The sequence below is a fragment of the Tachypleus tridentatus genome, chromosome 8 (assembly GCF_004210375.1).
Source record: "Tachypleus tridentatus isolate NWPU-2018 chromosome 8, ASM421037v1, whole genome shotgun sequence".
NCBI classification, from domain to species: Eukaryota; Metazoa; Arthropoda; class Merostomata; order Xiphosura; family Limulidae; genus Tachypleus; species Tachypleus tridentatus.
In genome coordinates this window covers 73,891,247-73,914,299 of record NC_134832.1, presented here as the reverse complement: position 1 = coordinate 73,914,299, position 23,053 = coordinate 73,891,247, and the positions used below count along the sequence as shown (strand labels likewise).

The window sequence follows — 23,053 nt, the reverse complement described above, 5'->3', positions numbered from 1 at the left end:
AGACTCTTGAAAGGAAGAAGATTTGAGACGATTCCCGAGATTAAGGCAAATGCGACGAAGGAGCTGGAGGACATTACAAAAGAAGCATACCAGGACTGTTTCAACAAGTGAAAACACCGTTGGGATAAGTGTGTGCGTTGGGGAGGAGAGTACTTTGAAGGGGTCCCAGACTTGTAACTTCTAAATAAAGTACATTTTGTTTTATGACGTCAGTCCACGTATTTTTTGAACAGACCTCGTATTATTCTGAATATGAGTATTGTGTTGGTTAATAACGCTTGAGGAGCGTATTTTTTCAAATAATATTTATTAGAAATATAGGTGTAAAATTTGATTAAATTAATTTTTTCTTGAAAGTATTTTGGACAAAAACATATAAATACGGATATCATGGTTGATATTAATGGTTAAAATGTTTAAAACTGCTCTGGTGTAGAACATATGAATATGAGCACAATGGCTCACATTAATGGTGAAAACATTTTAAACTGTTCAATCATATAGTATTTCATTTTATTTTTAAGTAATCGCATACTTTGGGGTTATTTTATTTTCATTATTCAGATTTACTTTGGTGGATATCTTATTTCAGTTGATGCCAATACTCGTTACATGTGGTATAACTTTACAGAATGGAACCTTTATCCTTTCTTTATCAACTTTGAATTCCTCTGTCTGTTGTCAATACAGTTACAATTATGTAATCAATTTCGTTCTCACGTATTCTTCGCAGTGAAAGCTCATTTGTTTGAATTAACACGTCGTATAATGAAAAACTCAAACTAAAACTCTGTGATAATCATAGTATTGCGTGTTGCTATTTTCTCACATACATTTCTATTCCTAATTACGAAGAACAGCCTTTATACTCAAACTGTAACCAAGAATGAAAAATGTTTACATCTTCTGTTTTATTTTAAAAAATATAAACACTAAAGCTTTCACGCAGTTCCTCTCTAACTAATCAACTATAAATGAATTAAGTTTGATAGATGTAGCTGTGTTAACTTAGAAGACTAAACACCGCCAGAACTCTCATGGACAGACATGTTGTTAAAAGAAACCTTTGTTACGAGAAATGGAGGAGGTTTGTTTTATAAAACTCTAAAAGACTGAGTTGAGTTTTGGTTAATACGCCAAATAAAAGCATTTGTAATGAAGATTTCTGGGCAATGTGGACAAGAGATGTTGTGATAACAGGTAAATGACAATTTACAGCATAATTCACTCACAAAAAGTGTTTAGTGTTACACAAATGGCCAATTCCTTTATTACCTTGCAGTAACTCCAAACAACACTTTTACTCTTTGTCAGGCCAAGTTAGTAAAATAAAACAAGTTCACCTGCTGCCAGGTCAATTGTACTTAAGGGTACAATTTTTTTTCTGTCAGGTTTAAAGGTAACAGGCAAATGAAGAGCAAACTAGTAAAGCCTCCATAGTATGTTTATTGACTTTCAGGTCGTGAGAATATAGAGACACAGCATTTACCCAAGTTCATACCAAGAAACTTAGGGAAAATATTATTATTACAGTCAAGTTTCACACAAAATCTAGAAAAAATCGATAATCACTGTCAACATCAATTGCAACAATAAAATACATAATATCAAACCAATAAAAATTAATGATAATAAATATGTGTTCAGTTAAAGGATTTAGAAGCCCCATTGATTCAGGAAAAGTCTGAAGGTTCATAGAAATATATTTTTTACCTTTGGGTTTAATAGTAAAACAAACAAACAATAGAATTTATAATTTACAAGAGGGGAATATACTCTGTACTTGATGGCATTGGAAAATAAAGGAATAGGGCCACTAAGAAATAAACTTTCAACAAGATATTTTCCAGCCATGATAAGCAAAATACGGGTTATCGTATAAGCTGAGAATCCACGAACACAGGCCTGTGGCACAAGCTATTCATGCGCACCAACCAACGGTATGCAACATAATGAAAATGGATCTGTCTCAAAATGCAGCACAAATCAGGTGAAAAAATGTTTTCAATTAAATATATGTTCAGCTATCGCATACTTCAGGTAGTTGGAGAATGAAGCGGAAGTTTATTGTATTCCTTAGTAAGTCGTTCCGTTTAAGTTGCTGGATGCAGTGCCTATGAATTTCTGTGTGGTATAAATATGGTGCCTATGAACTTCTGTGTGGTATGAGTATGGTGCCTATGAACTTCTGTGTGGTATGAGTATGGAAAAGTGGATTGGGAAACATTCACACTGAACGGTTTTATGGAAAGCCTTCAGAGAGTAGAGGTGCTCTTTAGACAAACCAGACTTAAGATGGACTTTTTTTTTCACTGAATAACTCTGTTGTATGACTATTATAAAATTTCACTATCATCAGATAAAACGTAATTGGACTGAAACGACGTGTTGAGACTCTAAACTTGTTTTAAAATAACCTACCCAATTTTTGTACTGAATTATATCTCAGCGAAAAATGAAAGCTTCCATATTCATTATAAACTGGAGAACTTCCAGAAAAGCTAAGAATGGTTTAGACTTATAGTTTCACAAAAAAAAGCTGTTTGAGGATAGATGTAAATGTAACAGGTTTACTGTTATGCATTTATTTTAATATCTGCGTTTATTTCAATTTGATGCACGTGACGTATATTGTTGTATGTGTCTTCGCAATTCCACTTGTTCTCTAAATTTGTAGAAGATTCTCGAGAATAAGAATGAACAATGTATGTTTTATGAAAACATTAACGTATCTTCGAATATTGTTGAACTTTCGACAATCTCGCCTTAAAGTATATAAACCGATGCACCGAGAGACAGTAATAGAGTATTGTTTGGTCGCTACACTATAAGCTGTAATTGTGACAAAGTCTTATTAATCGTAAAAAAACAAATGTTTGACCATAAACGTTTCGAATATTACGAACCGCCTAACTTCAGAAATTTAACTTCGGTCGTCAGTATTTCTAGGAAGCTATCGCATAACTTCAGCATAAAATTATTCCACATGTATTTATTCTACTTATTCTGACAACGGATCGTTTTCTTGAAATTAACACAGTTAACAAATTATTAAATAACTATCCTGAGATACAATTTTCAACTTATATATTTGAATTGTTTGTTACTTAAAGTTACTTTGAGTTTATTGCTTGTCACACAACTTTTTATCATACAATGTGTATATATACAGTCTTATTAATCGTAAAAAAAAAAAAAAAATGTTTGACCATAAACGTTTCGAATATTATGAACCGTCTATCTTCAGAAAATTAACTTCGGACGTCAGTATTTCTAGGAAGCTATCGCATAACTTCATCATAAAAAAAACTCACGTATAAAGAACAGAGCTACCAGCATTTTTTCAAATGAAGTGTATCTGTGTATCAGTATGACAGTAATTTGCGTCTCGTGGACCTGGACAGTCAATAAAATATTCAGTTCCAGACCAGTTGTATATTAAAATATATTTGTATTTAGAAAGAAAATTGTGTGTATCAATCTTGTTCGCACATATCATAAATTTCATACATATCGACATTTATTTAACTTTTAAATCTAAATTCAAATGCCCATTTATTTGAAATATTAACATAATAGATCGGATACTCGTCCGAGATAAATGATAATACGTGGCAAATATTCGAATGTTACATACGTGTTTAAAAAAAGTTATATATATATATTTGCCACGTATTATCATTTATCTCGAACAAGTTAATTTCACAAGAAAACGATCCGTTGTCAGAATAAGTAAAATAAATATATGTGGAATAATTGAGTAAAAATCAGTCTTTTTATATGAGATAACAACTGTTATGGTAAGAACGCCTTTTACAAGCCAGTGAAGCATGATTCTAATGAATTATATTTGTCGTAAGACATTGAGCTAGGCCTAAGGGAATAGATTAGGAATGTAGTGTTAAAAATAAAATAGGCCTAATATGATGTTTTATGACAAGTGTAATTTGTTACATAAGATATATTATATTAAGTAAAAATAACCCATCTACCTATGGCACAACGTTAATAGAATATTGAGTTCCAAACACCTATAACTGTGTCAAAATATAAAAACTTAGTACTTGGTTATTATCCTATACATTTCTTTAAAAAAACATTAACGGCAAATATTTAATGGATTTCTTTTTCAAAATTGAATACTAAGTTTCGCAGCCTTTGAACTATAATATTAACTACAGGTCATTATTTTCATTTTAAAATTGATTATCAATGATATTTGATGTACTGTATTTTCGGATATAACATTAAAATATTGTTTCTTTTGAATGTTTATAACATTCAAATGTATATCTCTCATTTCTTGTAAATATCACGCCTGTTACACGATACAGTCTTATAAACTATTTTGCACTTCGTTGTAAAGTAGCATCTGTTTATGTATATAAGCTAGTTATCTCTACTCTCTTTTGTGTTTTTGTACTACGCTAATATATACATATATGTGGTTAGACTGCTATAGATCTCTTGTTTGTTGTACAAACAGGTGTAATGTATAAATAACTGAGGGTGCAATGCTTAAATCGTAGATGTTCAAATGGATGCATTGCGTTAACTGTGCAAACAGCTGAAATGTATGTTTAAATAAAATGTTAACAACACTTGATCAAGAGTCCTTGTCAAGTAGGTAAGTGTGACCGGTAAAGATAAAAAAACAAAACAATATCAGTTTATTGATAAATGTCGTGACATCGACACGTGATAAAAACAAATCTTACATTAGTTTGTCTATATGAAAATAATAATACAGTAATACATATTAACGTTTTTATTAGGTGTCTGCACTCTGTTCACCGTAGGCAATCGAACTTCGAATTCGAGTGGTATAAATCCATAAACCTTTTGTTGATCCACGGGGAAAATAATGGTACAAAATGGTGTTGAATAGCAACTTATAACGAGTAAGTTCATATTGGTAAGTTATGATACAATTATAGAAACAGATCAGTTAAGTTTATTATTATTTGTTAGTTTTGGTTTATCGATTAAAACACTTTTAATATTTCTGTCAACGCTACTGTTTTGTTTCTGTAGCATTTTGCTTAAAAAAGTAAATCCGACACTTGTTGATCTGTGAGACCAGTCGGTTGGATAATGTTGATAGGTTCGTTGGAGTTTTGTGTTGTTATTATGCTTTCATGAATTAATCTCTTAGTTTTTCTACTGTACGTGGAATGATACAGTGCAAGATGGCATGTAGAAAGCATTTTTTTGCATAAACATTTTCTCTAGAACAACGCTGAAAGTAACGCAGTTTTACGCTGAACATAATAGAGTTCTCACGGCCAAAAGTACCAGGAAAATGTTTTTAGGAACAGATCTTTTGGATAAATTCAAGTACCACCTTTATTCGTTGTCCTATCTCACGACTAGTTTCTTCATTTATAAAAAAACGATAAAATAAGGAAGATATCACTATAGTTCTCCAGCGAGCTTTTGCTTGATTTACCCAGTTTTCTTAACCATTATGGTTTTTTTTTTTTCTGTTTCAGTAGCGTTAGCATCGGAGCGGATGCACTTAAAATGAACCACAGATTGTCGAAATGAGGTTTTTTGTGTTAGTTTGATCTATATGTATATATACATATATTAAGTTCATGAGCTGCTGTTAAGCCCTAATTTAAATTTGATGACAGCAACAAGAAGAGGTCGTAATGAATTTTATTCTTGGTTCAGGTAGTGAAAAATATCCAGGGTGTTATCAAGTCCATAATTCCGAGATATAAATATATCGTTAACATACCGTTTGTATAAAATATAAAGATGTCATCGATATGACGTTTGTGCAAGAGAGGAGTTAAACTGCACACGTTAAAAATATGTTTCAATTTTAGACGCCGAGTTAATATAGAGGGATGCTAGCAATACGTGCACCCAAATATTTAAACTGTTTCTTCAGCGTCATCAGCATTTAATCTAAAAGTGCATGTGCCATACACGTGTTCTCTCAACATTAGCAAAACAGCATGATATCAGAAGAAGCAGTGATATTCAATAAGCGCATCCCTGATCTAAGAGAAAACTGATCAGGGAAGTGCTATAGTTATTTAAGAATTCACTGTCGACGATATAATTGTATTGGAGCAGATGCAACTGGCTGAGTGAGAGCTAATTCTTGGGAACAACCGATTCTAACGTACGGTGTTTTTGGTAAACATATAGACAAAATTAATAAAATGTGTACACACAAATGTGGCGATGTGTCATTTTATACACAAAACAATACGTAGCTCATAATTTGGTGTTTAAGTGGGTAAAATACGTTTCTGATGTACAAAATGAGGTGAGTAATTTCGGTGTTCAATGTTTAACGCATTTTGTTTATTAATTCCGACAAACAAATATAGCACCTTTTTGTGACTACAGACAAAAATGAAGTCTAAAAATCTGATCTAAAAAACAGTCAAAACATTCTCGGTCCTTAAGAAACGCATCGCATATAACACATTGTTTATAATGCATAAACGGATATAATCCATCGGCTGATCATAAACATGTATAGCACGTTATATGTAATGTATAAACAGATATAACTTTAAGGTTGGTAGAAAAACATAAATGTCGCATTATTTGTAGTGTATAAACAGATATAATCCATATGTGATACGCAAACTAACGTATTTCATAATCTGTAATACATATAAAAATACATGCATGTTTTAGTTTTCGATGTGCCAAATCCATTTAGTAAATGGTGCCCAATGTATATGTTCATATATATATATAAATGAAATACATGTAGAGACATATGGTGCATGGTTTTAACTTATGTACAAACAAACTACAAGGTTTCTAGTGTATTATACACAGTTCTTAGCGCACATACAAAAAAGTGCAATGTCTCTGATTTAAAAGCAGATTTGCTACAGATATACGGATAAAGTACGGGATTTTTAATGTAGAGACGTGTAGCTTTGGTTCCGTCGTATATACAGATTATGTACACAGTTTCCTATGTGAATATGGGTGTAATATACGGTTCTTAAATACACACGGGTAAAGTGCACTGTTTATGATGTATTGGGAGGTGTAGTAAACGGTTCTTTATGAACCAAAACATTAAGTACTGTAAGGATTACAAAACAGTCACCTGAAATCACGGGAAAAAGATCTTATAATTTTTACGTACCACACCTACGATTGTTTTTATTTATACCTGAAATGCTTTATATAAAACCATAAAATAGTGAGAGAAGAAAAATAAAATGTCTAAACGTTTAAACAGATATAAATGATGAGACATGCTTACCTTCCCTTCTCAAGCGATCCAACATTGAAGGAGAGAAACCGGAGCTCCACGTAGTCTCCGTACTCGCCGCCATCTGCTACGAAACTGACAACACAGAGAAAAGGTACGTGCCGGTGGAAGGGCTCGCTGATGTGAAGTCTGTATTTGATATTAGCTTCTCCATTGAATGTTCGGTTGCAAGCTGTAAGAAAAATAATTCATGTTAATACGTGACTTTCTGCGTAAAAAATAACAGCAAGTAATTGCATTTTATTTTTCTATCACGAGTGCTAGTTGAGGATATAAACAGAAACTGGAGTAGTAATATTTGCACCGTCTATCGTACTTTACAATGTTTTAATATGAGTTCAAATGCTACACCATCAATATTGTATTGTATGCTTTATTTCTTGTATATCCGACATATGTGTATGATGTGCAGTTTACAGGCTTAATTATAAATTCAATATACACTACCGAGTAATGGCCGTTGTAGAACTAGTATGTTCACATTTATTAGGCTATACGTGGTATGTATATATATATATCCTATCATGAATATTTATTCAGCAGACAACATCAAGATGTATAGTAAATACTTGAGCCCATTTTGTATACATATAAGCTATTGTTCTAGTTTAAAATTCCAATTCCTTAACAGAAAATATATTATTTTGTAACTTTATAGCAATACATCTATTTCCAATTGAATTTCTTTCAGTGACTGACTACCTTATCTTTACTCTAATTGATAGCACTGTGTATTATTTATTGTCTGATTTCATGTATAATACACAGTACAAGGCATACATTACTGATAAAGCAGAACTTCTCGCGTTATCTAGACATGAAGAAAGATCAAATATTAATATCATGTCTGTACCACTCATGAAATATTAACAATGTGAAGCATTGATGCTATATTCATTCAAATACTGAAACTGTGTTGATACTACCCTTAACGTAATTTTAAAGTGAATGTTTATAATGATATTCTCTAAAGTATTTTATTTGCTGAATTGGAAAAGTAGATAAGAAAAAATAAATGTATAGCAACAGGTTTTAGCTGCTATTATATTTTTTTGCAGTTACTTTATCTTCTGTTTTAGTATTTTAGAAATAAATTCTTAAATGAAATAAATCAGTTGAAAATGAAAAATGTTTTTTATAGTTTGAACATTGATGTGAGTTTGAATAAATGTGTTTAAGAGTTCAAACACAACAAATCGGTTCAACAGGAAGATTCATAATTTAAAAACAGAAAGTAGGTTAGTTATGACGCTCAACAGAGGTATTTATAGTATAAATACTAACGTATATGTATTTTTAGGTGCACTCCATAAGTTATAATACATATAACCTGCAAAATACTAAATAGAAAAACAACCATATTTTTAAAGTCAAAATGCATATTATGTAGATATTACGTAAAGATTTTGTGACAATAATATATGTACTCAAATGGACTATCCTTTTAATATCGGTAATTTAATTTGAAAACTTTTGTAAGGAACTAAATTACAGACAACATAATTTTAAAACAGAAAAAGTAGGTTGCCTATACTATTCAAATTAGCTTGCTCCTCTTTTTTCTTAGTTAATAACAAATTATACGTTATGGTTTTATATTCTCCTCAAGCAAAGTGCGTGAAGTATTAAAAGTAATTCACTATTTAATGTTTACCTGTGGCGCTAAAAGTAAAAGGATCCATATTCTAAAGTTATTAAAAAAACTTCAGACATAGCACGATATATATATATAGGTCCGTAAACATAGTAACAATCCAGATTTTAACTAGCTGTTTCGTGGAACGTTTCATATTTCATTTTAAATATAATCTTAAAAACATTTTGGAAGAGAAGAGAGAGGGAGTGTCTCTTAAGGTCGTCAGCCTAAAGTTATTATGATTCATAACTTTAAATTCGCTCCGAAATTGAAAACGTACTTTGTTTCATTTTATGTTCAAGCCGAAACTTATGAAATGAAGATAGAACTGCATTACAGCATTGAAGGTTTATTCTGGGCAGTAATTTTCATGTCCTGTGGTCACAGCAATTGGGTGGGAATCGTATTATAATGATGGCCCGGCATGGCCAAGCGCGTAAGGCGTGCGACTCGTAATCCGAGGGTCGCGGGTTCGAGCCCGCGTCGCGCTAAACATGCTCGCCCTCCCAGCCGTGGGGGCGTTATAATGTGACGGTCAATCCCACTTTTCGTTGGTAAAAGAGTAGCCCAAGAGTTGGCGGTGGGTGGTGATGACTAGCTGCCTTCCCTCTAGTCTTACACTGCTAAATTAGGGACGGCTAGCACAGATAGCCCTCGAGTAGCTTTGTGCGAAATTCCAAAAAAACAAACAAACGTATTATAATGAAAATTCCGACAAGTCTAAAACTCGGATCTGTGAAACTACAACACCGATCATCACCAATCATAACTGGGCAATATTTTTATAATTAGACAGCATTTTTATAGCTGAGCAATAAATGAAACAATGTTATGATATGTTTCAGATGTAACCAATAAAAATAACGAAAAAGGAGTAAGTTTCAAACTTAACTAATGAAACTTATAAAAAGAAAGAAGTAGTTTTAAAATATAAAACAATAAAAACAAGCTAAAAAAGTAAATGTTTTTCTTTAGTTAACCTCTCATGGGGATACGTTAATGTATTCAAAGTTAAAAATAAATGGAAATATTCGTTAACTTTGTAATTAATTAATTACAGTCCAAAGGTATATGTCAGTTACGTAACCATTTATTTTAAATTTTAATGGCAAAGTCCAGCCATTCGATATACCATTAAAACTCAAATCAAGTAAGTTTTTTATCATTTAATTGTCGTACAGATTGTAGAAAATTAAATATTATTCACTTGGGTGTTAAATAATTAGGTTGTACAAATTTGTCTCATAGGAATTGTGAAATGATCATTCGTGGAAAATATGTTTACTTTCATTAAAGACCTTGTATCAAGGAGCTACTATCAGATAAACATGAAAGTTGTGTATACAGGGTTTACAGAAACTTATGATAATAATAAACCTAGATACAGGAGAGTATTTAATAATTCACTGTTCTATTAAAAGTTTTAAATTTACAATGGTAAGTTCAAATCTGAATTATAAAAGAGCACTTTTTCATTAATCTATTTCCTATTGCACTGTTCGATGTCTGTTGAAGATAACTTCAGATAAACCAAGAACCCAACACTGACATTAACGAAAGTGTCCATAATGTTTTCAATTCTTAACAAGAAAGTCTTATAACAGTATATAAATATCTTCATCATATTGTTTAAAAATTGATATATGAAACAACGTTGTTATTCAACCTTTTCAAAATAGCAGAGTTAGTCATTGCAAGAAATAGAAGTGATTTTCAATACTGTTGATGTAACTGTTGTAAAATATTAAACGATTATTATAGTTTATCAACAAAACCAAATAGAAAAAAACGAAATGTATAGCGATGCATATTTTTAGTTGTCACTGCGCATTTATAATAACTTTATCTTTTATAGGTAGCGTTTTAGGCCCCCAGTGGCATAGTGGTATGTCTGCGCACTCACACCGCTAGAAACCGCGTTTCGATACTCGTGGTGGGCAGAGCACAGACAGCCTATTATACAGCTTTGTGCAAAATTCCAAACAAGCAGATGTAGTGTTTTAGAAATAAATGGTCAGATGAAAGAAGTTGACTCAAAATGTAATCATTTGCTCTTAGTTTAAACATGGCAAATATGTATGAAAGTGAGTAAATGTGTTTATAGTTTAAACACAACTATTAAATGTGAGGTTGAAGAGATGTGTTTAAAGTTTGAATAGTGCAACTAGCTATAAGGTTGAATAAATGTGTTTACAGTTTGAATACGACAAATAGGTGTGAGGTTGAATAGATATGTTTAGAGTTTGAACACGACGAATAGAAGAGATTTAGCAGATGTATCCATATTTTAAAAATGATAAATAGGTGAGATTCAGCAGGCGTGTCCATAGTTTATACATAACAAGTAGGTGAGATTCAGGAGACGTGTCCATAGTTTATACATAACAAGAAGGTGAGATTCAGCAGACGTGTCCCTAGTTTATACATAACAAGTAGGTGAGATTCAGCAGACGTGTCCATAGTTTATACACAACAAGTAGGTGAGATTCATCAGACGTGTCCATAGTTTATACACAACAAGTAGGTGAGATTCAGCAGACGTGTCCATAGTTTAACCACGACAATTAAGTTCAAAAGAAGTTCTCATACCTCAGAAACGAGAGACAGTGGAATGTATAGAGCTATTTATGGAATACATGCTCTTGAAGTTTAAAAACCTTATCATTCACAAACAGTATAGTTTTAAGAGCATAGTAACCGATATAACTGATACCACAACTCTTACAGATCTGATTTATTTACTATTTGTATTGTAGTTTCAAAAACTTTAAAGTTATAAACAGACGTTAAGGTAGTTTAGTGCATCATTCTTCACTGTTGGTTTTTACGCATTGAAGACATAAACAATGTTAATGTAATAATAAGGTAACTGTGGCAGGAATAAATACACAATATAGTAAATATGTAATACAAATCAGTAAGAAAAATTAAAAATGCCAACATTCGCGGGCGACCACCACGCAATCACAACATGGTCAATTGTGACACCAGTAATATCGTGATAAAAAAATCGAAACCTGTCTGTATCACTGCTTGGGACGTGTAAGAGGGTATCTTTGTTTCAAATCGCATGTAGGTTGGTTGACGTACACGTGAGTAATTCCCGCAAATCTCAAACTGTGCTTTCTCTGTTGAAAAATTGAGCAAAATACAAATATTCCAAACTGCCTACGCCTCTGTTTGGGACTTCTAAAAAGTGTATTTGTACCAAATTCCAAGAAAACTTATCCAAATACAGCCGAGTAATTGACCAGAAACCCCCAAATTATATTTTTCTATGGGCAATGACCACCTTAAAAAACCCAAAATGAGCAAATTCGATTTTTTTAAATCAACATGTTGGGCACTCGAAAATTTATATTTGTGCCAATTTTCATCTTGATTGCTGTACGTATGACAGCACAAGATTTTAAAATGTACATTTTTGGATTGTTTCACCCTTTAACCCCATAAAATCCTTAAAATGGTATAAATTAGAAATGCAAAAAAAATCATCTAGATATATTCAGCCCAGGATAAACCCTACAAGGTTAATCTGAGGAGAAATGAAGGAAGGGCGGTCGAATGAAGTGTTTGACAGAAGGAGAAGAAAAGATATAAAGATAGTATTGCTTTCTGTGCAGTGTGTGTGTGTTTCTTATAGCAAAGCCATATCAAGCTATCGAACCCTGCTTTTAGCGTTGTAAATCCGTAGACTTACTGCTGTCCCAGCGGGGGACCTCTCTGTGGTGACATAATAACACGTACCATTTAAAGAATATGCATCAAGAGAAAAAATATGTATTTTTATGACAATTTCTCAAGGCCTAAATATAAGATTTACCACGAATACAAAACAGTGTATTAGAAACTTTATCGAAAGCATTATTATATTTTTTGAGGCCGTGACCTCTGCCTAGTCATCATAAATGTGTATATGTCTATTTACTAGCATTTGTTTCGTAATTGTTTGTAAAGCTAAACAAAGGGTGATCTGCACATTACACCCTTTTATAAGCTGACAGACTACAGTTAAGGTAGCTAGTATACAGTAGCTAACTTGAAATCTTGCGCTACTCTTCTTCTGTCTGAACGAATAGTGGGATTCGACCGTCTTTCTTTTAGTGTACCTACGACCCTAAAATGTGGAGTCCATTATTCAAACAAGGAGCCACGAAACTTCAACCCTCGGTTCCACACTCAAAGCACACTAACCACTAGGCCACGGTTAGTATATTTGAAATACAAATGTATGGCTTTACATTTTAACTGCAATACGTTTTTTTACCAAGGCTCATTGGGTAAGATAAAACATTAGTTCAAACTGCATTTTAAGTGTCTTATTGGTAAACATTTATCCTTTATACCAAATTAGGTGAACATTCATTTTTACCAAAGTGGTCTATGGCTGACTTGTTTAGGAAATGATAAAAAATATACAATGATAGCTATGATTGCTGTAAAAGGTTCAAGTAATCTGCGTTTTTACGACTTCCCAAATTTCTCTCGTTTAATTAAAACGAAAATGAAATATGAGATAAACGTGTTATAGCCAAGCGATTTTATTAACTAAAAAGCGCATATTACTAGCTCTTGCTAAGGGATTAGCTCTTTAATTCGGCTGCTTAGCGTATCTGGAGTGTGAGAAGTTTCTCGGGTTTGAACCCAAGTCATGTAAAAATCTGAAATACTGCAAGCTTAGTCTTGACAACTGATCTTCTTCATAAGAATAAACGGATATTATAGCTGACTAAATTAAAATGTAAAAAAAAAAAATGTCTTGTTAATACTGTAGTATCTAGGGAGCTAACTCTTTAGTTCAGCCAGAAGAATTCTTGTGAGAATACTGGGATAGACGTCTAATTCCAGGGATGAAATAGAATAATTTAAATTTTTGGTAAGTGAGTACACTTGTGGTTATCATAGAGCTTGTTACAAATACAAAATGTTACAATGTGTGCATAGAATTGGCACATAGTTAGCTAATGATATTTGTCTAATCTCTTCATTTGAATAAACTTTGCTAAAAAAATAGAGTAAATGTGCACAAATAAGATTTAACTTAACGAACGATAACAACAAATCACGGTTGTGCTTACAACAAAAAAGTACTAAAATCAGGAGCTGTTTCATTTCTTGTGTCTCAACCTTTTACTTTATTTTTCGTTACTTCAGCAAGAGGTCGGGGAGTATGACCTTTTGTACTGAACAGAAGAACAAACAGTTGTTTTTTATGTCTTGCTGTAAATATAACGTATATTATTGGGTTTCTGCTATACAGGATGGCTATCTAAAGTTTGTTTTTAACCATATGCATTCTGAAATAACATTCAGTTGTGGATGCAAACATATGTTTCAGTCTCGAACCAAGTACCCTGTGATTACGGCGAGTCAGAAGTAACAGATAGAGTTTGATACAAATACAAAATGTAAGTATATGTGCATAAACTGACACAGAAATAGCTAATAGCATTTGCCTAGTCTCTTATTTTTTGAATAAGCTTTGCTACAAAACTGGAGTAAATGTGCCTAATACACATAAAATATAACCTAACGATCCATAACTACAAACCACGGCTGTGCTTGCACAAAAATAGTACTAAATCCAAGAGCTGTCTCATTCCTTGTGGATCAGTTTTTTTTTACTTTATTTTTTTGCTACAAATAAAACTTTGCCATTTTTGTTGATGTACCTTTATCTCAGCCACGTTCATCTTAAACATTTGTACTACATTTTGTTTTGAGTTGAAAGTAGGTTTTCTAAATAAATTCCTAGGATGACACAAATACTTTCCATATGAAAAAAAATTCACTTTTATATTTGAAACGTTGTATGTTCGTTGTTCTTTTTTTATTTCACTAACACCATCCCCATTATATCGGCTGGTAAATACTAGAAGCTTTAGACTCTGACTTAATTACCTGTGAAAGCATTTTATAATGAACAGTTGAATTTAATACTCTGTCCCATTATAACTTTACTTTTTTATGCGTGAGATAAAAAGAAGCGTAGGTTTGTTGGATTACGAAAAACAAAAAAATAGTATAAACTTTAACAGGGTGTTCTTTAACATGGTTTTCTTTATTTTTAATAAACATTCAATTCACATGATGTGTATTTTTATTCACTTAACCTTTTACATGCGTTACTTTTAACGTTTAATGTGTGTGGAAATGTTCGTGAGTAGCTCTGTTAATAAAACTATTTTAGAAGTTTTTATTTGCAACATAAACAAATAGTCATGTGAAAATGTAAACTGACAATAAGAAGAAAAGAAAGGGAAGTATGAATGTTAGAAATCAATTCTATATCATAGCTGTTTTTCTTCTATAACTCACAGCTCACTACTGGCATAGCAGTATATCTGCGGACTTATAATGCTAAAAATGTGGTTCTATACCGGAAGTGGACAGAGAACATAGAGCTCATCGTGTCACTTTGTGCTTAACGTGCCACTTCACGTTTTATCTCAAAGATCTACACAGTATATTTAGCAGAATAGAATAATAAAATAATCTAATGGACTTATATGTTAATGGCCCAGGAAAGGTGTGTACACTAGTAGTGCTATTGTTACAAAAAAAAGCTTTAAAAGTTCAAGGATACTGTTTGGGCAGAGCAAATATTTACTTATCCGTTCCAGTGATTAGTCTCCCATATTGTCTAGCTGATTTCCATGGTTCACATTCTGTTACCGTCAAAAATAAATAAAAATCGACCTCCGCCACTATAGGGCAGAGAGTGCATTATAAGAATGACGGTTAAATCCATCTTTTCGTTCTGATTAGACTTGGTGATTTTGACAACCTATCATTCCTCTTATGTGTAACCTCAAAATGTGGAACGACTATCACAGGTAGCTTTCGTGTAGCTTTGTAAGAAACCCAACAAGACAAACAAACTTATGCAGTGCATGAAGTGAAATTAATTGTAGAAAAAGCATAGACATCCTAAAATATAGATCAACGTATTAAAACGAAAACGCTGTAATATATTCTGATATTAGAACAACATTTTTTTTTTCAATATTTCAAGTTTTGATTAAAAGTATAGATAAAAGAATTCCTAATTTTTCATCTGTACCATTGAAGAAAGTTGAGAAACAAGAAAAACTTATTGGTTAAATTTGCTGTTTGTCAACAGATGTCGCTAAATTAACGTAATAAAATGGTTTAGTTTAACACCACTACTTTACGCGAGAATACACGCGCTATGGTGCATATACAACATGCTTATATTAAATAACATTTATTGATTTATAAATAGTTCCCAGTTTTGTAATGTTACTTTACGTTCTAGGAAATTAAATAATAATTCTGGAACTGTTGTGGTAACCAAGATATATATATTTCAGCTTTATTTAGAATGTACCTATAATTTTTTTTTAAATTTAGTTGTTATTTCTGTAACTATTGTAACTATTAATTTTGTTGACTTTATGCAATAACTTTTAAAACAAAAGATTAACGAGTTTCGACTGTCAGTATTTCTGGATTGGTTGTTTCTAACGTGCACGTGCAGAAGGTAAAACTCTCGTTGATTAGCTCATCTTCTCTGATTAGCGTCGTAAGTTGTTGATATATGTGTTTGACGTGATACAGTGTTAGACGTGTTTGTTGATCTATGTTCAAAACTTGCCTAGGGACATCTGAAAGGGAACAGTGTTGTTACCAATTACCTATCTTTGTCATTTTCGTCGCGTCAATATAATTTATATTTTTTTCTTTAAATCGTAGCGATTTTTAGTTTTGTTTTCTATCAAATTCTCTGGTCTACAACATTATGAGTGTTCGTTTATTTTGTGAGTTAGGAAGGCTTAATAATGTTATACATTGCGGCAGTGACGTAAGTAGAGAACATCTGCCATAATACATCCATAGATCAAGGGCCCTTAATGACCAGAGCTTCAAATCTATAAATTTATCACCACATTTTATAAAAAAAAAAAAGATTGCTCTCGGATTCAATATATTACACACACACCCTTTGAGAAGGGGTCCCTTTCAGATGCGGGTTCTTAACGTTACCTAGCCATCTTTTGTCAGGTTTTCAAAACTTAAGAGCATGTGTCGCGCGTGTGCGTAAATGTTTATATATTTTCAATGTTTTTATTTTTATTATTGACTTTCCTGCATTGGCATAGTTACGACACAATGTAGTGACATAAGTACAGGTCTATCAACCAAAAAACTCTGTTGTAGTAAAGCTTAACCTGCAACAACCGTAGGCAACCCACATGTTATGATACAACAACAGTACACTGACGTGAGCACATGTCTATAAACCAAGAAACATTGTTCTAGTAGAGCTTAACTTGCAACAATCGTGCACAACCCACACATTACAATGCAACAACCGTACACATCCAACATATTACAATACATCAATCGTACACAAACCACATGCTTTAGTAGCTCAAGAAATATACATATCTTCATTTAATTAACGACCGATTCACCTCCTTAGTCAACAGTCCTAAAAAGAAAGGAATATCTTCATTTGTTTAACTTTCATAATCATTTTCCGCAGGTCTATTACCAAAATGATAAAACATAAAAAATGCTGCAACTGATATATTTCTAAATATTAAGTAAGCCTAAGGCGTCTATGTTTGAAACAAACTGGAAATTTAATTGTTTTATAAGGTGACTGTTTCATCACACATTCACAAACATATCTGTTTTAAATGGTAGTCTTCCTACCTTCAAGCACAAAAAGCTGGAGAAATTAAAATAAATGATTCACTTACGTAATATCAACTCTATTTTTATAGTAGTTTAAAGGATCAATAAAACAACTACAGTTTACTTGTTTTTCACTTTTTAAAATTCCTTTTAATTATCTATAACATAATGACAGATGCTTTTTTCTTTCGCAGTAGTGAACTGAATGTTTCGTTAAGTTAGTTCTACAGAGAATAATTGTTTAATTATCTCTTAACCTAAAATTTGATAATTTTATTTATGAAAGTTATTAGTACTCTGCAATTCAGAATAAGATTTACTAATTTAAAAAATATTGTGCTTCGATTATTAGTATGATTATTTCTTCACAGTAAAGTGAAAATAGCATATTTTGTAACTGTGAAAATTTTCAAAAGAAAGATCGCTATTCTGCAAATCGTTACTGAAATCAAGTTCGATTTTAAAACAGTTTTAGAAGACATTTTAAAATATCATATACTGGTAGTCATGTTTCTTCATTAATGTATTGCTAATTAGCCTTTCATTTCTATTGTCTGATAGAAGTTTAAGTTGTTATATTTTTATATTTTAAACATTTTTTTAAAGAAATTAGTTTTGTTTCTTTCACACAAGCTACGTAATTTTTCATTAAGCTTTTCAAAATAGTAGCAGAATTTTGTATAAATGAGTTCTACGGTTTTAGGCTACAATTATACAAGAAATGAAGAAACGCCAAATCAATACATTGAATGCTTGGTAATTAGAAATGTTAACGTTAGAAAAGAAAGAGTGGTTAGCAAACATCCGCAAGTCGCTTAATGAAATGACTATGCAAATAAAATACACCATAGTTAATTAAATTGATTTAACAATTATCAGACTTGAATTACAATAAAGTAAAAGAAAGATTTATGTCCTATATTTTAAAAATTGTAATTTAAGTTCTGATAAATTTTTGTTTCATTGCTGGACTTTTAAGTCTTTCGAGGTGTTTATAGGTATCGTTATAGCTGAATAGTTCCTTCTACACCTATTATATTAGTTAGAATCAACCAAATTTGCGAAAGCGTTAGGTGCCTTCTGATCATCCCATAAGTTCTAACTCTAGAGGACCAGGTGGTTGGGTACTCGACTCGTAATCTGAGGGTCACGAATTAGAATCTTCATCACATCAAACGTGCTCGCCTTTTCAGCCGTGGAAGCGTTATAAAGTTGCGGTCAATGCCACTATTTGTTGGCAAAAAGAGTAGCCCAAGAGGTGGCTGTGGGTGGTAATGACTAGCTACCTTCCCTCTAGTTTTAAACTTCTAAATTAGGGACGGTTAGCGAAGATAACTCTCGTATAATTTTGCGCGAAATTCAAAAACAAACAAACAATGTTGCACTAAAAAAGTTAAAGACCAAGTTCTATAAACTACAAGAAATCGACTAAGTTGAAGAAAACTGGTAAGTTATTGTTAATTAACTACGGTAATGACAACTATCAGAATTTGCTAAATTATTACTACAGGTTCATGAATTTTGTTTAGTTATTTACATCCATTATATTAACGATTTTCACTCCATTCTCTGCTTACTAAAATATTTTTTATTGTAATTAAAGGACTTTATGCAATTTTCCTTTAAAGAATATTTGCGCTCTTTATAGCTAAGTTGCTTCCACACCATCTGCGCTCCAAGTGCATTTTGTCTATGCTGTGGTTAAGTGACTTTTTACGACACACACTTTATTACTTAATGGAAAATTCTAGTTTGTTATTTTCAAATAATTTTAAAAATCACACCCAACACTATCACTTGTACTCTACAATTGAATGTTGATCTTTTTTGTATCACTTGAAATTCATATTTATTTTATTGTATTCACATTTTTTTGGTTAGTAATTTTTACATATATACGAGTGTTTTATAAAATTTAATTCGAGAATTATGATTGAAATAGTATAAAGCGCAAATGTGAAAGTAAGTAATTTTTAGAAGCAATAGTTAGGGCAGGTTTGCTTACCTATGTGTTTATAAATCATTTGTTGCGTAGCTTAACTGTTGTAAATTGATGTAATTTTATTCAAACCTTCTGAATTTTTCTTATTGTTTTAAGTGAATGTTTTTACATCATAACGTCTCGCAGTTTGTAAAAAGTTCTAGCTCAGAAAAGTACGATAGTGAAATTGCAAGTAATAGGTAAAGTTAGACTGCTTATCAGTTTAACTGAAGAGACGATTTTTAAAGTGAGTTTTACAACTTGTATTGCAAACACAGAAATAGAGGAGAATAGTTTGTTTTGTCAAAAGGCGTTCTAAAGTAACTGAACTCACTTTTGTAGACTTTAACGAAAAGGAGGCAATCATATAAAGCTCTGGATGCAACTTGGTAACGAACAGTTGTGGGGGTGATTTTAAAGTGAGTGTCACAGACTTGTCTTGTAACAACATGTGAAAGAAGAAGAATTTGTATTGTCAAAGAGTGTTCTAAAGTTACTGAACCTACCTGAGTGGATTTTGACCAAAAAGAGACAATTATTTAAAGCTCTGGATACAATCGTGATAACCAATAGTGTAACGAAGTTTTGTACATATTGTTTGACTTGTTTTGAATAATTATTATTTCAAAACAAATGGATTGTGACTGTCCATTTATTGTTGACGTTTATCCCCAATAAGTCACAGACAGCTACTGTAAAGAACCTCGCCTCTATTAAACTTGACATTGACCAGCCAGCTAGGATTATATAGAGGTGGAAGTAAGCATATATAACACAACTGTAGTGGTGACGAAAATAGTGTAGAAATTACAATAACGCTATAAAACCATATCGATTGATTTTTATAAATGAATATAAGAAGATGAGCAACTTTGTTTAAAAGATGATGATCTACGAGAGTTTATTAAACAAAAACAAGATCTAAAGAGAGAAGAAATACTAAAAGAAGAAGAGGTAACAGAGAGACTAAGAGCACAAATTGAGATCCCCAAGTTCACCCAACAGAAAAAAGAAGGATCCAAGAATGACAATGGGATCAGACAGAGTCAGCTGACACGAGCTGCTCAAGTTTGATGAACGGAAAGACGACATTGATGCTTTCCTGAAAAAATATGAAAGATTCGCCAAAGTGAGAATTGGTAAAAAGGTAACTGCGTAGTCTGTTTCAACCCGCTTATCACAGGAAAAAAAGTCTACAAGTATATCGAAACATGACGTCAGAAGATACCATGAAATATGACAAGTTAAAAGTGGCTTTACTAAAACGATATCAACTTACTAAAGAGGGTTGCCGTCGGAAGTTCTGAGGAGTTAAACCCGACACTAGAAACACTATTTCAATTTGTGGTACACCTGTGATGATACTTTATAAGATGGACTGACATAACGAAATGTGAAAACAGTTTTCAAAGAATGGCAGATCTACTATTATATGAACAATTCATGATCAGTTGTCTCCTAATAAGTTTGGGATTTCTATTACGCTAGTCCCTCCCTAGTACAGCGGTAAGTCTACGGATTTACAACGCTAAAATCAGGGGTTCAATTGAACACAGCACATAGCGTGATGTGGCTTCGCTATAAGAAACACACATAAACGCTCAGGATTAGTTATTTAAAGCTCTGGATACAACTATTTTAACCAGTAGTATAACGACATTTTTGAATATATATATATATATATATATATATTATTTTAAACAAGTGGGTTGAGTGTTCACTGTTTATTGTTGACATTTATCGCCAAAAATTCACAGATACCTACTGTAAATAATCTTGGGCTCACAAGACCTAGCATTAATTAGTTTTAACTATATATATTAATTAATTAGTTTATTACAATCCCTATACTTTGTCTGTGTGATTTGAATTTGTAACAAAACTTTTACTGAATAGTAGATGTTTTTGATGATTTTTTTACATTTATTCAATTAAGTTCAACCTGAACAGCAACCTAAGTGCACATGATCATGCTAAACAGCAAAATCACGTAGGGATTAAATATAGCTGGCCTTAATTTTGAGCTTCTCACCAAAGAAAAGACAGTTTTTCAGTAACACCCGCAACCATTAGAGCTTTAGGTAATTGTTGAAAAAAAATTCGCGATTTATTGTCCTTCTTATAGCGCAAATACAACTGAAAGGGCATAACGTGATCAGCTGCAGCGTGTCGCGAACCTTAGATTTTCTGCTCCTTAGCTCGGCACGTAAACAACTAGTCGACGTCTTCATTATACACTTTTAAAGTTAGTGTTTTTCCATGAAATTTTGCTAATAATATGTATTCATTATAGGCACAGACTTTTAAACATAAAACTACTTTTTTAACCACTTATTTATGCTTATCATAGTTTAAGACTTTTCAACGATATAGCATAAATTGCCGTATTAAGATACTAGTTTTACGACATTGTCTGTTGTTTGTTTGATAATGTTGAATATTTTGATAAATTATTTTAGATAAAAAGTCTTTACATATAAATCATAAACAGTTAAAGTTGAGAGCTACAACATCCAAAGCAGAATGTTGAGCTGTAATCACAACTACATACATATTTCAAGTATTAATAAACAAGTAATACTTAATTATTTTGACAAGTATGTTTCATTCATAAATAGAATCTCTTTGTGATTTAAAATAAGAATTTTATGTGAAAAATAAGAATGATTTTGAAAAAGCGATTTTGATTTTAATTTATATTTTCCGTTTTAAATTTTTCAGCTATGATAGCTCTGCTTACGAAAAAAAGCATTCAAAGATGTGGCAGTGCTAATAGTACCATGCTTACCAATACAACCACGTGGTTCGTCGCTGCCGTCTCCACAATCCTCCCTGCCGTTACAATACATATTCTGTCGAACACACTTGCCATTATCACAGGAAAATTCTGAGAGACCACACAAAGCAGTTGACAGTGGCGCCCTCATTTCTATGATGGTTATAACAATAAGAAGAAGTGTATACGAGCATAGTGTCGTCATTGTGGCATTACTCCCCGTGAGAATTAGTGTAATTTGGTGACCCTTCGGTAGTCATCGAGAATTTCTGTGAAATAAAAAAGTAAAACAATATTTAGTTATATTTGACTTCTTTTACATTGCTTTTGTTTAACATTATTCCATTTTAATTGCTTAATCAACTGTCGGTAGAAAACATATTTATTATATTATTTTATTTTACATTCTGCCATAGTAACTGATAGTAAGTTTAACTTTCAGTAGAAAAAATAATATGCTGTTCTAGTTGACATTATGTCACCATAACTGACTTCATGAATATCTTTCGACAGATAGAATAGTTTTGTATTTTTTTTACTTTCGAAGATATTTTTTACTTAAAGTTCTCATGGAATAATCACAAAACACAAAATATTATGATTCAATTTAATTATATAAATCAATAACTTCATATAAGACTTCTAAGGTTTTGTTTAAGGTAAAGGTTGAAGATAAGAAACTGTGTTTCGATGAACTGGTTAAAAGGGTTTTGTTTGAGGTAAACATTTTAAGATAAA

The 23,053-nt window shown here is 32.1% G+C and overlaps 1 protein-coding gene across 1 annotated transcript in view; it reads right to left on the bottom strand.

The window, feature by feature from the left end:
- LOC143222678 (uncharacterized) overlaps positions 1-22,520 on the bottom strand; it is a 28,138-nt gene extending 5,618 nt beyond the window's left edge. The window contains exons 1-2 of the mRNA XM_076449504.1: positions 22,328-22,520; positions 7,250-7,430 (exon numbers count right to left, since the gene is read on the bottom strand). Of these exons, the coding sequence (XP_076305619.1) occupies positions 7,250-7,430; positions 22,328-22,520 (374 nt within the window). The remainder of the gene's footprint in view (positions 1-7,249; positions 7,431-22,327) is intronic.
- Positions 22,521-23,053: the final 533 nt, after the last annotated feature.